The 16423-nt window shown below is 54.3% G+C and overlaps 1 protein-coding gene across 2 annotated transcripts in view; it reads right to left on the bottom strand.

Annotated features, from left to right (window-relative positions):
* VASH2 (vasohibin 2) overlaps positions 1–16423 on the bottom strand; it is a 71752-nt gene that overhangs the window by 37604 nt on the left and 17725 nt on the right. For both annotated transcript variants that reach the window (XM_066595055.1, XM_066595057.1), the window contains exons 3-5: positions 15366–15454; positions 12766–12822; positions 7813–7887 (exon numbers count right to left, since the gene is read on the bottom strand). In XM_066595055.1, coding sequence (XP_066451152.1) covers positions 7813–7887; positions 12766–12822; positions 15366–15454 — 221 coding nt within the window. The remainder of the gene's footprint in view (positions 1–7812; positions 7888–12765; positions 12823–15365; positions 15455–16423) is intronic.

Genomic DNA, 16423 nt, shown 5'->3' with positions numbered 1-16423 from the left:
CCTCATACTACAGTACAGCCCCCTCCTGGCTCGTTGGACCACCAGTCCCCCTCCCCCCCTCCATACTACAGTACAGCTGCCTCCCGGCTCGTTGGACCACTGGTGCCCCCCCCCCCCTCATACTACAGTACAGCCCCCTCCTGGCTCGTTGGACCACTGGTGCCCCCCCCCCTCATACTACGGTACAGCTGCCTCCCGGCTCGTTGGACCACCGGTGCCCCCCCTCATACTACAGTACAGCCCCCTCCCGGCTCGTTGGACCACCAGTCCCCCTCCCCCCCTCCATACTACAGTACAGCCCCCTCCCGGCTCGTTGGACCACTGGTGCCCCCCCCCCCCCCTCATACTACAGTACAGCCCCCTCCTGGCTCGTTGGACCACTGGTGCCCCCCCCCCCCCTCATACTACAGTACAGCCCCCTCCTGGCTCGTTGGACCACCAGTCCCCCTCCCCCCCTCATACTACAGTACAGCCCCCTCCCGGCTCGTTGGACCACTGGTGCCCACCCCACCCCCCTCATACTACAGTACAGCCCCCTCCTGGCTCGTTGGACCACTGGTGCCCACCCCACCCCCCTCATACTACAGTACAGCCCCCTCCCGGCTCGTTGGACCACCGGTGCCCCCCCCCCCCTCATACTACAGTACAGCCCCCTCCCGGCTCGTTGGACCACTGGTGCCCCCCCCCCCCCTCATACTACAGTACAGCCCCCTCCCGGCATATCAGACCACCGCTGCCCCCCCGACACGCTGCCTCGCAGCCAGTCCAACACAACAAGAGGAATCAGCATCAATTCAACGACTCCCAAGAAGCAGCGCTGCCGGCGGGAAGTGACATTCCCAGAGAGCTCAGACGCCGCATTATCCCAGGTGACCTTTACCTGGCATCACCCTCTGCGGCGCCAGGAGGAGGCGGCACAAACTCAGGAGGAAACTAAGTCGGAAGACGCTTCCCTGCTTGGCGCGGGAGCAGAGCCGGGGATAAGCGGTAACCAGCTGCAGCGGGCGCCACTTATCTCCGAGGTACAAGCCATCAGACGGCTAGACATCGCCAGCAGTTCACAGACAGAGAACTCTACCGCCATTTCTGGGGACTGCGAGAAGCCGCAAAGGATCAAACTCCGGATTCCTTAAGGAGCCTCGTCTGCTGCGGACGATTCTAAGAAGGAATCCCCACAAGAGGCCCGCGGTAACCGCACCTACGCTGACGGATGGGTGCGGGGACGGATAGAAGCGCCACAAGTCACCGCCAACAGTTTTGCGCTGTTGCTTTACTTATTATCAGACGGCAATATCTTGTAATTCTCATGTCCACAACTAGAGGGCAGTAAAACACAAGGGGGAAAAGGGTTTCTTAAAGGGAAAGCAGACTTATTTATGCTTCCTTCTCTTTGGACGACTTTTCTGAAGGTCCCTCCCAGTTTGTGCTCTAACGCTACTGTTCCACGCTACACCCGGGTGTGCGGACGGAGCGCCTCCAAGGGGCCGTGACAGTAATGGCGGATAATGGGTGCAACCATGTGTATTTTGCCCGGGTTTGTGGGCGAGGAAGGTGCTGCCAGCCTGGCATGCTGACAACCAATGGCGGCATTAGCATCAGTAGAGATAGGGTGAGGATGAGAACAGACTGGGGGTCCGGCGCCGTCTTGTACGTGAGGGGAGACCTGCAGAGTGTAACGTGCTTCAGGCCTCTTCATCAGAGAATGCCCGAGGTGAGCGGATCCACCGCAGTCCTTCCGGGCAGGTAACCCCAGATGTACCGACTGGTCCGCGGGTCCGGCAGTGCGAATACACGACCGTCACACAATGAGCCGTCGGGTTTACAAAAGGGTTTAGAAGCAGCTTCTCACAAGGCACCGCGGGGTCGGTCGTTATACATACCTCTGGCGGAGGTTATATACGCTGGGATACAGCGCCACCCAGTGGAGAGCAACAAATTCAGAATGACCTGCACCCCGCTAAACAAAGTTGTCATCTTTAACCATCCACGCACCATAGTGCAAACTCCATGTGCGCCGCCGGCGAGTTTAGTTTGTGGCGCGCTTCTAATACAGCTGACAGGCCCGTGGTGGCGCCCCCAGCTGCTTTACCCTGCCAGCTCTTTCAAAAAGTGGCTGAGCCAGCATATTTGGCACCAAATTTGCACCTTTTTGCCGCCACAATCCTGCTGCAAGCCAAGTAATAAACATGCCCCAATGGCTGCAATGTAACAGTCGTCTCCCCCCCCCCCGCACCAATCCGCCAGCCCAACTTCAAGCGGAAACCTAGCTAACCCTCTTGATTAAAATCTCTGCTTTCTGTCTACAGACCCTATACAGCTTTATGTGTCTCCATGGTAACAGACTACAAACACACCTTATGTAGTCTGACCCTGCAGTCATAGTGTCTGTAGGTTAGCATGACGAGGTACTGGTAAGGGCTCCGCAGGTCACTACGAGCGTCATGAGACTTTAAGGTTTCCTTGTGGGGGAAAGACTCCTTGCCGGCCATCATTGTGCCGCCTCGCTGGCTGGTTGCAGGGTTCTGCTGCGTGACACAAGTATCTCTGGCACGGAGGTGTTTACCTATGTGGGCAGCAAGAAAAGGCCAGTCACACCCTTGTTGGCAGAGCGCAATCAAGCCTGGCACCCTGTCACAGAACTGTACAGTATATACCCCATCTATAAACACAATGCTTAAAGGGCGTCTGTCAGCTGACCACGCTGTCCGTCCTGCAGGCATCATGTTATAAAGCCGAGCGGACCGATATATAGTTATATGGGGAAATATTCAATAGAACTTATTTATTCAATTATCTCCCTGCAGCTTCTGAGTTGAGCAGTCAAATGGGCGGAGCTATCAGTGATCACTGATAGCTCACTATGTACAGTCCAGTGGGTGGAGCTACCAGTGATTGGCAGCTGCCACAATGTACAGTCCAGTGGGCGGAGCTACCAGTGATTGACAGCTGCCACTATGTACAGTCCAGTGGGCGGAGCTACCAGTGATTGACAACTGCCACTATGTACAGTCCAGTGGGCGGAGCTACCAGTGATTGACAACTGCCACTATGTACAGTCCAGTGGGCGGAGCTGCCAGTGACTCACAGCCATTTGTATATGACTGTACATACAGGGGTATAACATCTGCTCCGCTCACCCTGCCCTATAATGTGCTGCATACAGTTTGGACGGCATGTTTAAGCCAACAACCTCCCATTAAAGCCTATGGAAACCTTTGCGCATAAAAAAATCAATACACAAATATTTCACCAAGTCCCTGCAGAAAAAAATGATGAACTTATGTTTTTTTTGCATTGAGTTTTCCTTCTCATGCATTTAAAAAGCCTCATAATTAGTGTGCAGGCTCTGCTATATTCAGGTTAATGGCTGGGGGAAGGGGGTGATCCGCTGGTGTCTCTCATGGATACACACAAGCTCAGCTCCCACTCTCCTCTTTCAGAGGTTGTGTAGCATAACCACGGCCACTCAATACTACACAGCTATCTGTAGGTCTATCTCATCCTCTGAGTAGCTGAGAGCAGCGAGTAGGGAGGGTACTAAAAGCAGAAAATGCACCTAAAGTGCATTACAGTCCTTTGTAATAGTAGCTTTCTCTACCCTCTACCCTCTGTCCTCCTAACCTCCCTAACCATCCCCAATTAATGCACCTTCACTGCAGGGAAGCAGACTAAGGCCTGGTTCACACAAGGACCAGGCCTTAGTCTGTGGTTTTACTGCAATATAGGCGCACAAATAAAAAAAAAAAAAAGGCGTGAACGGGCAATTTGTCACACGCAGAAGGATTGCGAGGGCGATATCGGACCATAAATCGCCAGTGTGAAGGAGCCTAGCAGAGAGAGAAAGAACGCAGGGCTATAGGGGATTAACCCATAGCCCCGCTCTCTCTCCATGCTATAGGTTAATCCCCCACAGCCCCGCTCTCTCTCCAGGCTATAGGTTAATCCCCCACAGCCCCGCTCTCTCTCCAGGCTATAGGTTAATCCCCTATGGCCCCGCTCTCTCTCCAGGCTATAGGTTAATCCCCCATGGCCCCGCTCTCTCTCCAGGCTATAGGTTAATCCCCCATGGCCCCGCTCTCTCTCCAGGCTATAGGTTAATCCCCCATAGCCCCACTCTCTCCCCTAGCTCTGGCGATTGCTGATGGTTATCCCCATAGTGCAAAGAGTGGGCGGGGCTAGAGAGCTTATCACAGGGATTACCCATAGCAAAGGGGGGGGAAGGGGTAGAGGGCGGATCCCTCAAGCCCCGCCCTCTCCACCCATGCTATCTGGGAAGCCCTGTAATCCCATCCCTCTCTCTCCCCCTGCTATAGGGAAATCCCTTGAGGAGAGAGGTGGAGGGAGTCCTCTACTGCCCCCCACTGCTAGGGAATTGCCTAACAGCGGGGTTGCAGGAATTCCCTGCTGCACCCAGAAGCACATTTCAAAATCCCGATGTAAACTCCTGTTAGTCCCCGCGGGGATTAAGGGAACCCCCAGAGAGATGAACGGAACCCTCAGGGCTCCCCCTCATCCCAGCGGGCATTAACAGGAGTTTGCATCGGGACATTTAACATTGGTGCAGCGGCGCCGCTGCTGTTAGGAATCCCTCGTTGGCGCAAATCCTCCTAATAAGACTTGTGATGGTGTCCTGCACAGGGGTCCACAGCCTGCGGCTGCCAGAGGGGTCAGTGGAGACTCCCGCAGCCCGCACCGCAGACGGGTCCGCTCCCACCGGAGATGCGGCGTTGTATCTTTGTTACGTCTAAAACTCCTTCATCTGAGGGTTTCTGTAGGATCCGCCGGTCCCGATAGATGTGACGGACGCCCGTGTGAGCGAGGCCTGAGGAGGCAGTCCGGTACCCCTGACCGACAGAACGTGCAGCCATGCCAGTCCTCCAGTCGGCAGCGCCTGCACCGCCTCCTGCCACCGATTTACACCGTTTCCTCTTCTCTACATGCGCCACATTTCACCAAGTGCCAATTTACAGGAGCTCGGCTGATCTATAAGCACAAGTGGATACAATGTATCTGGGTGCATGCATGCCCACTGCTGCCCTCGGGACGCTCCAGGGCTGGGTGGGCATCCCAGCAGTCAGACCCTTGTGGATGGGGAACTCTTCGCTTCGAGACGACAACCTCTTTAAGATGGAACATTCGGGTCCCCAATAAGCAGCCAATCGCAGGTTACCTCGCTTCTGGGACCCCCCCGATCAGCTGCAGTCTACGGGGGGACTAGTCATCATGTAAACCGCATTTCACCAAGCTACCTGAAGGCAAATGGCGGCGGTGGCGCAGACAGCAGCGGGCAGAAGGGGTTTTCTCCAGCAGCGTCGCCCGGCTCAGTAAGTGACCTGATTAAGATGACATTTCACTAATCTGCTCATCTCACGTTTGTTGTCCGTCTCCTAGCAACAGCTAATCTGCGCACACATGGCCGCGGCGCCGTCACCTGACGGACAGACTAGGAATCCATAGAAAGTTCTAGAGTAGAATGTTCTAGAAATACCGGGGAAGGAAGAGGCCGCAGCGGCTGCTAGCGGGAGTGTGAACTAATTAGAGAACTTATGGAGACTGTGCTGCAGCGTCTGGGCCAAACACAGAAGACAACGGTCATAATAGAGGAGGCAGGAACCAGATGCCGGGCTTCCTGAGAGCCCCCCAAGGTGTCCCCCGGGGAGGGGGGGGGTACTAATGCTGCATTTCCTGCCGCGGCTCCATATATCGTCTTCAGGAGCCGCAGGCCTCGCCATGTGCTGAGCGCATCACGGCGCCTCCATAGACACGTGCGCAGCTCCAACATGGCGTAAATTATACCGAAACCTGTTGGTCCAGCCGGCCACAAACACCCGCTTGAGCAGGAATGTGGGCCGACAGTTGGCGCAGAAATCTTTAGACCCGCGCGACCCACAATGCACCTACGGGGAAGGAGGCTGCGGCACACGGTGCTGGGGGAGGCGGGGGTCCTACGCACCCCTCCACCCTACACGGCAGGACCTCTAGAGGACGCTCACCCGGCTGACAAAGCATGGACCTCCCTGTTCATACAGCGGTTATTATACTGCGGCGGGGGTGGGGCATTGTCCATCTCTTTGCCTTTTATTAGGTTTTATCCCCTTTTTATCCTTCTTGCGTTTATGGAATTCCCGTCTCCTGCAGTTTTTTTTTCTTTTATTCAATGTTGGATTCTGTGAAGAGGCGGGGCTCATTGCACCAGGGGCGGCGCTCGTTACTCCAGGGGCGGGGCTCGTTACTCCAGGGGCGGCGCTCGTTCCTCCAGGGGCGGCGCTCGTTCCTCCAGGGGCGGCGCTCGTTCCTCCAGGGGCGGCGCTCGTTCCTCCAGGGGCGGCGCTCGTTCCTCCAGGGGCGGCGCTCGTTCCTCCAGGGGCGGCGCTCGTTGCTCCAGGGGCGGGGCTCGTTGCTCCAGGGGCGGGGCTCGTTGCTCCAGGGGCGGGGCTCGTTGCTCCACCTTTTACTAAAGTTTGAGAAGAATAAACTGGTGAATGAACTTTGCTCCCCTGACAAAAAAGTATGAGCATTGAAGGAACCCCCCGAACTGAAGCCCCCCGGGACCCAACAGCCAGAGGCAAGGAAACAAGCCGACTCCTCACTCCCCACACCCTGCTGGCACTCTGTGACCGCCCGGCTAGGGACGGGTGCAGCTCCAAGAGGTGAGACCTCTAGGGCAGATCCCTGGGTGCGCTCACACCGGGCAGATTCTGCAGGCGAGCGTTCCTGCGCAGTGTTTCTAACGCCGCGGTTCCGAACGCTGTCTGATCTATTATAGTGCGTTGCAGTGATTTGTGGACGCCTCCTCACCCACGGCAATGATGGGGTGCAGGAAACCAGTTTGAAAATGGTGTGTTTTAAAGACGCCATTTTCCAGCCGGCGGTATGAGCGGCCGCAGCCTTGGATACATCAAACACCGAGGCAAATCCGCATCCCATTACCTTCCATGGGAATCGGCGCCGGCGGCACGGGTGACTTCTGCCACATTGCTAGAGGCGGGATCCACACAAAACGCCGCAGTGGATTCCGCTGTCTGAACGCGCTCTTAATGAGGACCCGCCCAGTTATCTGACTGTAGAGCGGTACAACTACTCTTCAGCTGCTGGCAATACCAATGCGTCAAGTGGGCGGTCCCCACTCAGAAAGTGAACATTGGGGAACGCCCACTTGACATTCGCAGCACTAGGAGCCAAATCTAAGAAGAGCTGCAGGAGGAGACACAAGACACACGATTGTAGTCGGCGGGCCGCAGTGGTCGCGCTACGCACCGCCCGCTGACAATCTCTGAGCTCAGCAATGAACCCGCTAGATTACAAGTAAGCGTAGCACCGGCGGCCGTCCAGGATAAACTCCATCTTCTGCCGCTGTCAATATTCCGTATGTCCCTGCCACTGGATGATACTGTCCTATATCCTTGCAGGACTGGTCACTGCCTCCTCCAGGAGCGGCACACTCCTCTGCTGCTGCCATTATCGGTCATATCCAATGGCATTGAGGGGCTTCTGACAACGATGAAGGCAGACAAGTGTGCGGCTCCTGTGCGAGGCCGTGACCGGCCCGCCGATGTAATGATATGACCGGGACTGTATCACCCAGCGGTAGGAAGAGGGGCTCAGGGTGGTCTACCAGATAATGAATATGGCAGCAGCAGAAGAGCGTGCGGCTCCTGTGCGAGGCAGTGACCGCTCCAAGAGTGCCGCACCCTGAGGTCAGAGAGCGCTCATCCTCCGGCCGCGCAGACACGAGGCGTCTGCTGGGGAGACCAGGAGCCGACTTACCTTTTACACATAAGTACTGAGGACAAGCACTATATGAAAGGATACATCCCCAAGATCACCGCCTCCAGACACTTAATAGGCAAGGACTCTCTGGTCATCTCCCGCGCCGTCTCCATCAACCTGGAAGAGAGAGGCACATATATACCCTATACACACAATCCCCGTCCGCAAACCGTATACACGTGCACGCAATCCTCCCGCCCGTATACATTAGGCTGAAGGGAGGCAATGTCCATCCAGTTCAGCCTGTTGTCACCCCCCCCCCCCCTTGTTGATCCAGAGGAAGGAAAACGAAAAACAAACAATGGTGGCAGAAGCCAATTTACCCCATTCAGGGGGAAAAAAATCCTTCCCGAGTCCATAATGGCAGCGAGAGTAATCCCTGGATCAACATTTGAGATCAGCAACCGCTGATCACCTACTGTCTATATCCTGTAATATCCTTCCGCTCTAGAAAGACATCTAGTCCCTCTTAAACTCCTCTATGGATCCTGCCATCACCACGTCCTCAGGCAGAGAGTTCCACAGTCTCACTGCTCTTACAGTAAAGAACCCCCTTCTGTGTTGGTGATGAAACCTGCTTTCTTCTAGACGTAGCGGATGTCCTCTTGTTACCGTCGCAGTCCTGGGTATAAACAGATCATGGCAGAGATCCTTGTATCGTCCCCTCATGGATTTATACATAGTTATTTGGTCGCCCCTTAGACGTCTTTTTTCCGGGGTGAATAATCCCAGTTTTGGTGCCTCTCTGGGTATTCCAGTCCCGTCATTCCATGTATTAGTTTAGTTGCCCTTCTTTGTACCCCTCCAGTACTGTGACATCTTTCCTGAGCACCGGTGACCAGAACTGTGCGCAGTATTCCATGTGGGGCCTGACAAGTGCCTTATATAGTGGGAGGATAATGTTCTCGCCCCTCGCCCCTATACCTCTTTTACTGCACCCCAAGACTTTATTAGCTTTTGCAGCAGCTGACTGGCATTGGTTGCTCCAGTTTAGTCTACAGCCCACTAGTACCCCCAGGTCTTTTCCCTAGTAGTACCCCATTTAGTGTATATTGGTGACACCCGTTTCTCCTGCCCATGTGCAGAACCTTACATTTATCCACATTGACCTCCATTCACCATTTCCCCCCCATCCCCCGACTTATCTCCGTCCGTTTGTAGCCGCACATTGACCTCCATTCACCATTCTTCCCCCCCGATCCCCCGGCTTATCTCGGTCCGTTTGTAGCCTCACATTGTCCTCCGTTGCATTGATTATATTGTATAATTTTGTATCATCTGTAAATATTGATATCTTACTGTGCAGCCCCTCTATCAGGTCATTGATAAATATGTTGAACAGAAAGGGGCCTAATACTGAACCCTGTGGCCCCCACTAGCAACTGTGGCCCAATCAGAGTACGAACCATTTATTACCCCCCCCCCCCCCCCCCGCTTTCTATCTCTGAGTCAGTTCTTTACTCAGATTCACACGTTTTCACCCAATCCGAGCTCCTCATTTTATATATCAGCCTATTATGTGGCACGGTGTCAAAGGCTTTAGAGAAGTCCGGATATACGAGATCAGTAGACTCTCCCGGTCCAGCCTAGAGCTTACTTCATGGTAGAAGCTGATCAGATTGGTCTGACATGATCGACCCTTCATGAACCCGTGCTGGTGAGGGGTTATTCTGTTGTTTTCCTTGAGGTGATCTAGGATGGCGTCTCTCAGAAACCCTTTGAATATTTTTCCAATTATTGTAGTGAGACTTACCGGCCTGTAGTTACCAGGCTCTCTTTTAGACCCCTTTTTGTATATGGGAACCAAATTGGCAATGCACCAATCCAGCGGTACAGCCCCGGTCTCTATAGTGTCCATAAATATAAGAAATAGGGGTATAGCCATCACATCACTTAGTTCCCTTAGACCCCTTGGGTGTATTCCATCTGGGCCCGGCGATTTATAGATTTTAATTTTTTTACCTGGCTCTGCACTTCCTCCTGAGTTGGGCAGATGATATTTAGTGGGGGGTTTGTTTTTTTCCCCTGCATCTCGTGTGGCATTTCATTTTCTTCGTGAATACACTTGAAAAGAAACTATTTAATAGATTTGCCGTCCCTCCATCATCTTCAATGATTTCTCCTGCATTATTTTTTAAAGGGCCAGCGCTCTCCCTGCAAATCCTTTTGCTGTTAATATAGCTGAAGAATAGTTTGGGGTTATTTTTGCTCTCTTTGGCGATCAGTCTTTCCGCCTCCTCCTTGGCAGTTTTGATCGTATCTTTGCATATTTTGTTTTTTTCCCTGTATGATTTTAGCGCTTCTTCGCTGCCTTGTTGCTTTAGTAGTTTGAACGCTTTCTTCTTTTCGTTTATTGCCCCTCTTACCGTCTTGTCGAGCCACATTGGTTTCCTTTTAGTTGAGATTCTTTTATTTTTAAAGGGAATGAACTGCTCACATGAGGTGATTAGAATCCTTTTGAACTTTTCCCATTTGTCGTCTGTACTGATATTTTTGAGGATGTTGTCCCAATTAATGTTACCGATAGTAGTTCTAAGCTCATCAAATTTTGCTTTACTAAAGTTTAGTTTGTTTGTCGCTCCCTGATAAGGCTTCTTATTGAATGACAGCTGGAAGTTGATTATACTGTGGTCACTGTTCCCCAAGTGTCCCTCCACCTGCACCCCCATGATTCTGTCCGGTCTGTTAGTTAGTACTAAGTCTAGAGTGGCCCTCCCTCTCGTTGGTTCCCGCACAAGTTGGGTAAGGTAGTTATCTGTAATTGCTCCCAAGAACTTATCCCCCCTGTGAGATTTGCAGGTTTCGTTCTCCCATGTTATATCTGGATAATTAAGTCCCCCATGATAATTACTTTGTTGCGGTTTGACACCTCTTCTATCTGCCTTAATAATGAGATTTTAGTTTTTTCTGTTGATTTTGGTGGCCTATAGAAAACCCTTATAGATTCCACCTGTTCATCTCCTACACCTATATCCTCCCGTAGCCTCAGCATTAAGAACGATTTAACGGTCTCTTCTGAAGAGATTGTAACCTTGTAAATTCACCGCCCGATCGCACTTATCATCAAGCCATGTTTCAGTTATTCCCACTATATGGCAATTTTCATCAGACATTCTCGCTTCAAGCTCACCCACTTTACCGATCAGATTCTTGCATTCGTTGCCATACATTTACGATCCTATTGGCTGTTCTGTCAGTTCTAACTGCACTAACCCTTCCCCCGCTCGAGCCACATTTCCAATACTTGGTCCCAGGTCACTGTCTACAAATGTCTCCCCCCCCATTACTCTTGTTGTCCCATCCCACCCTGCAATCCTATCGCCCATATACCACATACCTCTCCTGCCCACATACTGCACACGCAATCCGTTCTCCCGCCCGTATACCGCATACACACATGCAATCGGCCCGTATACCGCATACACGTGCGCAATCTGCCTGCCCTCCCGTATACCGCATACAAACACGCGCGCAATCCGCATGCACGTATACTGCATACACACACGGAATCCGCCCGTCCATATACCGCATACGTGCGCGCGATCCGCCCGTATACCGCTTACACACGCGCGCGTGCGATCCGCCCGCCCGTATACCGCATAGACACGCACGCAATCCACCCGCCCGTATACCGCATACAGACACGCACGCAATCCGCCCGCCCGTATACCGCATACAGACACGCACGCAATCCGCTCGCTGTATACCGCATACAGACACGCACGCAATCCGCTCGCTGTATACCGCATACAGACACGCACGCAATCCGCTCGCTGTATACCGCATACAGACACGCACGCAATCCGTCCGTCCATATACCGCTTGCGCGCGCGCGCGCGCGATCCGCCCGTATACCGCTTGCGCGCGCGCGATCCGCCCGTATACCGCTTGCGCGCGCAATCCGCCCGTATACCGCTTACACGCGCACGCGCAATCCGCCCGTATACCGCTTACACGCGCAATCCGCCCGTATACCGCTTACACGCGCGCGCAATCCGCCCGCATACCGCTTGCTTGCGTGCGCGCGCAATCCGCCCGCATACCGCGTGCGCGCGCAATCCGCCCGCCCGTATACCGCATACAGACACGCACGCAATCCGCCCATCCGTATACCGCATACACGTGCGAGAGAGAGATGCACCCATATACCACACACACTCACGCAATCTGCCCGCATACCGCTTACACGCGCGAGAGATCCACCCGTATACCGCACACACTCACACAATCCGCCCGCTTGTATACCGCACACGCACTTCGCCCGCCCACTGCGCACGCACACACACGCCGCCCGCCCATATACCGCCCACACACACACGCAAGCCACACACACACACGCAAGCCACACACACACACACACACACACAAGCCACACACACAAGCCACACACACAAGCCACACTCCGCCCGCCCGTATACCGCGCCCGCACACACGCCGCCCGCCCATATACCACACACACACACACACACACACACACACACACACACACACACACACACACGCCGCCCGTATACCGCGCGCACGCACATACACACACGCAATCCGCCTGTATACCGCATATGCGCGATCCGCCGGGCTGCACGCACTGTTCCCCTGGCAGGGAGGCTCCGACAGATGGCGTCTCCATGTGTCACCAGACGCCTCCAACAAACATTCACACTCGGGAATTCCCATTATAAGACGTCTTTGTAGGACCGACAGCTGCAGCGCCGGCCGCAGGGGCCATCAGGGGTATATATACTAAGTGCTATATACTCCTCCTCACAAGATGTGGCGATTAGAGGGACGCTCACCGGAGGCCTGAAAAGTTGGGTCCCCCTGTAAGATATATGTATACTACTAGGGGAGGGATGTTACCGACATACATACATATATACACACACTCCTTCTGGGGGGGGGATGCTACCTAGTGCCTGAACCGCTACAACCCATCACACGGCTTCGCGGCATTGTGGGAAGGATTGGCGCAGGCGTTTGCAGTGCGGCGTCTCTTACCCGCTGAGCGGTCGCATCTTCCTGATCTCGAAGAACTGCGTCCCGGTGTGGTTGTATCTGAGGTTCTGCCATCAAGGAGAAAGAACACATTCCCATAACCCCAGGAGAGCCATCAGGTGCGCATCGGAGGTCCAGCGACCCTATGACAACACTTCCTGCCTGCAATCACCTCCTTCAGTCTAATCAAAGGAGCAGCACATGGATCCAAATGAAGGGTCTGGAGCGGCGGTCGCATCCGCACGCCAGCTCGCCATTCAACGCAAGAGGCGGCTGACCGTCCAGAACGACAGCTTCTAGATTTGCACCTCATGTAGAAGGAATCCATGATGTCGCCCTGCAGCAGATGACAGAGAGTAGTAGCTCCCCGGCAGTGGATGGTGCCGGGCTGCAGTACCAGACACGGCCTGTAGGCAGGGGGCGCTGCTGGCCTTTGTGTAACGCCCGCCGGCTCTCGCTCTTCGCCCCACTGCTTCACGAATGGGTTTGGCAATAAGGAAGCAGCTGGCAGTGTGAAGCCGCTGCAGGTGCCCAGACCAGCGGACTCGCCGACGCAGGAGGTACCCCAGTGACAAACGAGGTGGGGAGCGCCGCACCATGCCGAGCGTCCGAGGAGGAAGTGCTTTATATCAGCGACTGCCAGGAGGTCGCTAAAGGCGGCTCACATACGCGCTCTTCATGGCGGTCACCGCCGCATTATAACGCCCCCGCTGATTTTAGGGGGCGGCTCTATTACGTCATCACAGTATCCTGCGTCCGAAAAGGACAAGACAATCGCCACGAGGAAGAGGATGCAGGGCAGAGGCGCAGAGCGCTACAGTGTATCGGCCGCATGGAAGCTCAGCACTTTGTTCTGGACCCCCATCCGACGGGTCGAGGGGCTCATTCACACGGCCGGTCTTCAGTCGGTAATCATTGCTTTGGGGCGTTCAGACAAGCGCTTCTCGCAGACGAATTCTATAAGCATGAAAAAAATAGCAGCGCGTTCCATTCAGTCCGAATTATGGACCAAAACCGCTGGGGTGCGTCTACGGAAGCGTTACACTGCGCGGACAGGCGGGATCATGCGGATTCACCCACGGAGGCAGCAGACATCAGCGGGACAAAAGTGGCGCCAACAAGAACTAACTGAAAATCGTATTTCATGCAGCGAGACGGTGTGCGCCGTGTGAATGAGCCCCGGCGCTGAGGGCCGACAGATGCTGTAGATAGACAGAGTGTCTTAGAAGGGATCTCCGGGGTCATCAGGTCCTCCGGGGTCATCAGGTCTAACCCCCTGCTCAGTGCAGGATTCACTAAGTCATCCCAGACAGATGTCTGTCCGGCCTCTGAAGACTTCCATTGAAGGAGAACTCCCCACCTCCCGTGGCAACCTGTTCCACTCATTGATCCCCTCACTGTCTAATATCTAATCTGTGTCTCCTCTCAGTTTCATCCCATTGCTTCTAGTCTTTCCTTGTACAGATGAGAATAGGGCTGATCCCTCTGCACTGTGACAGCCCTTCAGATATTTGTAGACAGCTATTAAGTCTCCTCTCAGCCTTCTCTTCTGCTAAACATTCCCAGATCCTTTAACCGTTCCTCATAGGACATGATTTGCAGACCGCTCACCATCTTGGTAACTCTTCTCTGAACTTGCTCCAGTTTGTCTATGTCTTGTATAAAGTGGGGGGCCCAGAACTGGCCCCAGTATTCCAGATGAGGTCTGACTAAGGAAGAGTAGAGGGGATAATGACCTCACGTGATCTAGACTCTGTGCTTCTCTTAATACATCCCAGAATTGGGTTTGCCTTTTTGGCTGCTGCATCACATTGTTGACTCATGTTCAGTCTATGATCTATTAGTATACCCAAGTCTTTTTCACATGTGGTGCTCCTTAGCCCAATTCCTCCCATTCTGTATGTGCTTCCTTCATTTTTCTTGCCCAGATGTAGGACTTTGCATTTCTCCTTGTTAAATACCATTCTGTTAGTCGCCGCCCGTTCAAGCTTTTCCAGATCTTTTTGAATCCTCTCTCTCTTCCCTAGTGTTAGCTATCCCTCCTAGCTTTGTGTTGTCGGCAAATTTGATCCATTTCCCACAATTCCCTCCTCCAGATCATTTATAACAATGTTGGCCACCATGGGGCCGAGGACAGAGCCTTGTGGTCCTACTTGAGACATTCTTCCACTTGTACGGTTCACATCTGGGGACGGCCGATATCCGTTGTTCGGCTCCAGCCTTGAAGATGGCGGGATCGGCACATGATGGAGCCAAATAGTGTCAAAAGACTAACGGATATATCTGGCCTCCAGCAATCCGACCGGATGAGATGGCGCCGCACGCTGCTGGAGACGGGGAGATTATATTAGTGGCCACGGATCTGTCGGACCGCTACAATGTACATCAGTATTCCGAGACCCTTCACACTACTCTGATTGGCTGCTATAGATCACATGAGCAGCGCTGGCCAATCAGCAGGCAGGTGTGGTGCGGCGGTTGTCTAACAGCCCTGAAGCCATACACGGATGAGGAGATGAGAGACGGGAAGCGGTAGACCTGCCAGAGTGATAACGGAAGCGGCCCGGGTGCGAACCTCATGACCGCGGCGGGAGAAAGGATACTGCAGCGTCTTCATGTATCTCTGCACGGCCTGCAGCCACTCGGGGACGGACATGGCGGGCTTGTAGGTTGCGACGGGCGGCACTGCAGGCTGAAAAGAAGAAGAGAAAGATTTAGGATGGCTCATGGAGAACAGCGCTGGTTGCCGGGTTACCCCGACCGCGCCGACACACCGCCAAACCACAACAGCAGACGGAGATGAACTGCGCAACGCCTCACTGCATGCTGCAGCAGACAGGAAAATGTAGCAGAGCTGCGCCGCCACTTGGCACAACCCTGTCACCCATCGTTACCCCACGGTGCGGTCACAAAAGCCTCCAGGGCTGCCATGTAACGCAGTTAGGCCCCGCCTCCTGCGCAGTTTGAGTGCTTCTACACAGAACGATTACCATATAAAATAACTGAAGATTTGCGGGATCGAGCGAATGATGGACGCGATTAGTAATCGTCGGCTCCTCCACAGAGCCCGGGTGACTGAACCAACGAGTTACCTGCAGGCTTACTGACCGCCCCTAGTAGAGCGCACTACAGAAGTACTGCAGTGTACCGTCCTAGAGATCCATCACAGCTACAGGCCGCCTCCAGGCAGAAAAAACTCAAAACCAGTTCTTATATAAACCCGTAAGAAGTGTCCGGTAACGGTATAAGTGCGCTCAGAGCGGCCCGACAACAGGTTATCCATGGCGCCGGCGGACACCGTCACAATGATAAGACCTGAATGCTGGAATGGAGAGGGCTCTTACACTCCGCCACCAAGACGGCGCCAATATACTCTACCCCTCCTCCTGCAAGAGGCCCCACAGAGGCCCCGCCACACAGGGCCCACACGCACACACAGGCCCCCCCCCCCCACACACACAGGCCCCCCCCCCCCCCCCACACACACACAGGGCCCCCCCCCCCACAGGGCCCCACACACACACACACAGGGCCCCCCCCCCACAGGGCCCCCCACACACACACACACAGGCCCCCCCCCCCCCCCACACACACACAGGCCCCCCCCCCCACACACACACACAGGGCCCCCCCCCCCACAGGGCCCCACACACACACACAC

The sequence above is a fragment of the Eleutherodactylus coqui genome, chromosome 3, assembly GCF_035609145.1.
Source record: "Eleutherodactylus coqui strain aEleCoq1 chromosome 3, aEleCoq1.hap1, whole genome shotgun sequence".
Classification (NCBI taxonomy): domain Eukaryota; kingdom Metazoa; phylum Chordata; class Amphibia; order Anura; family Eleutherodactylidae; genus Eleutherodactylus; species Eleutherodactylus coqui.
This window is presented reverse-complemented; position numbering and strand designations above follow the sequence as displayed.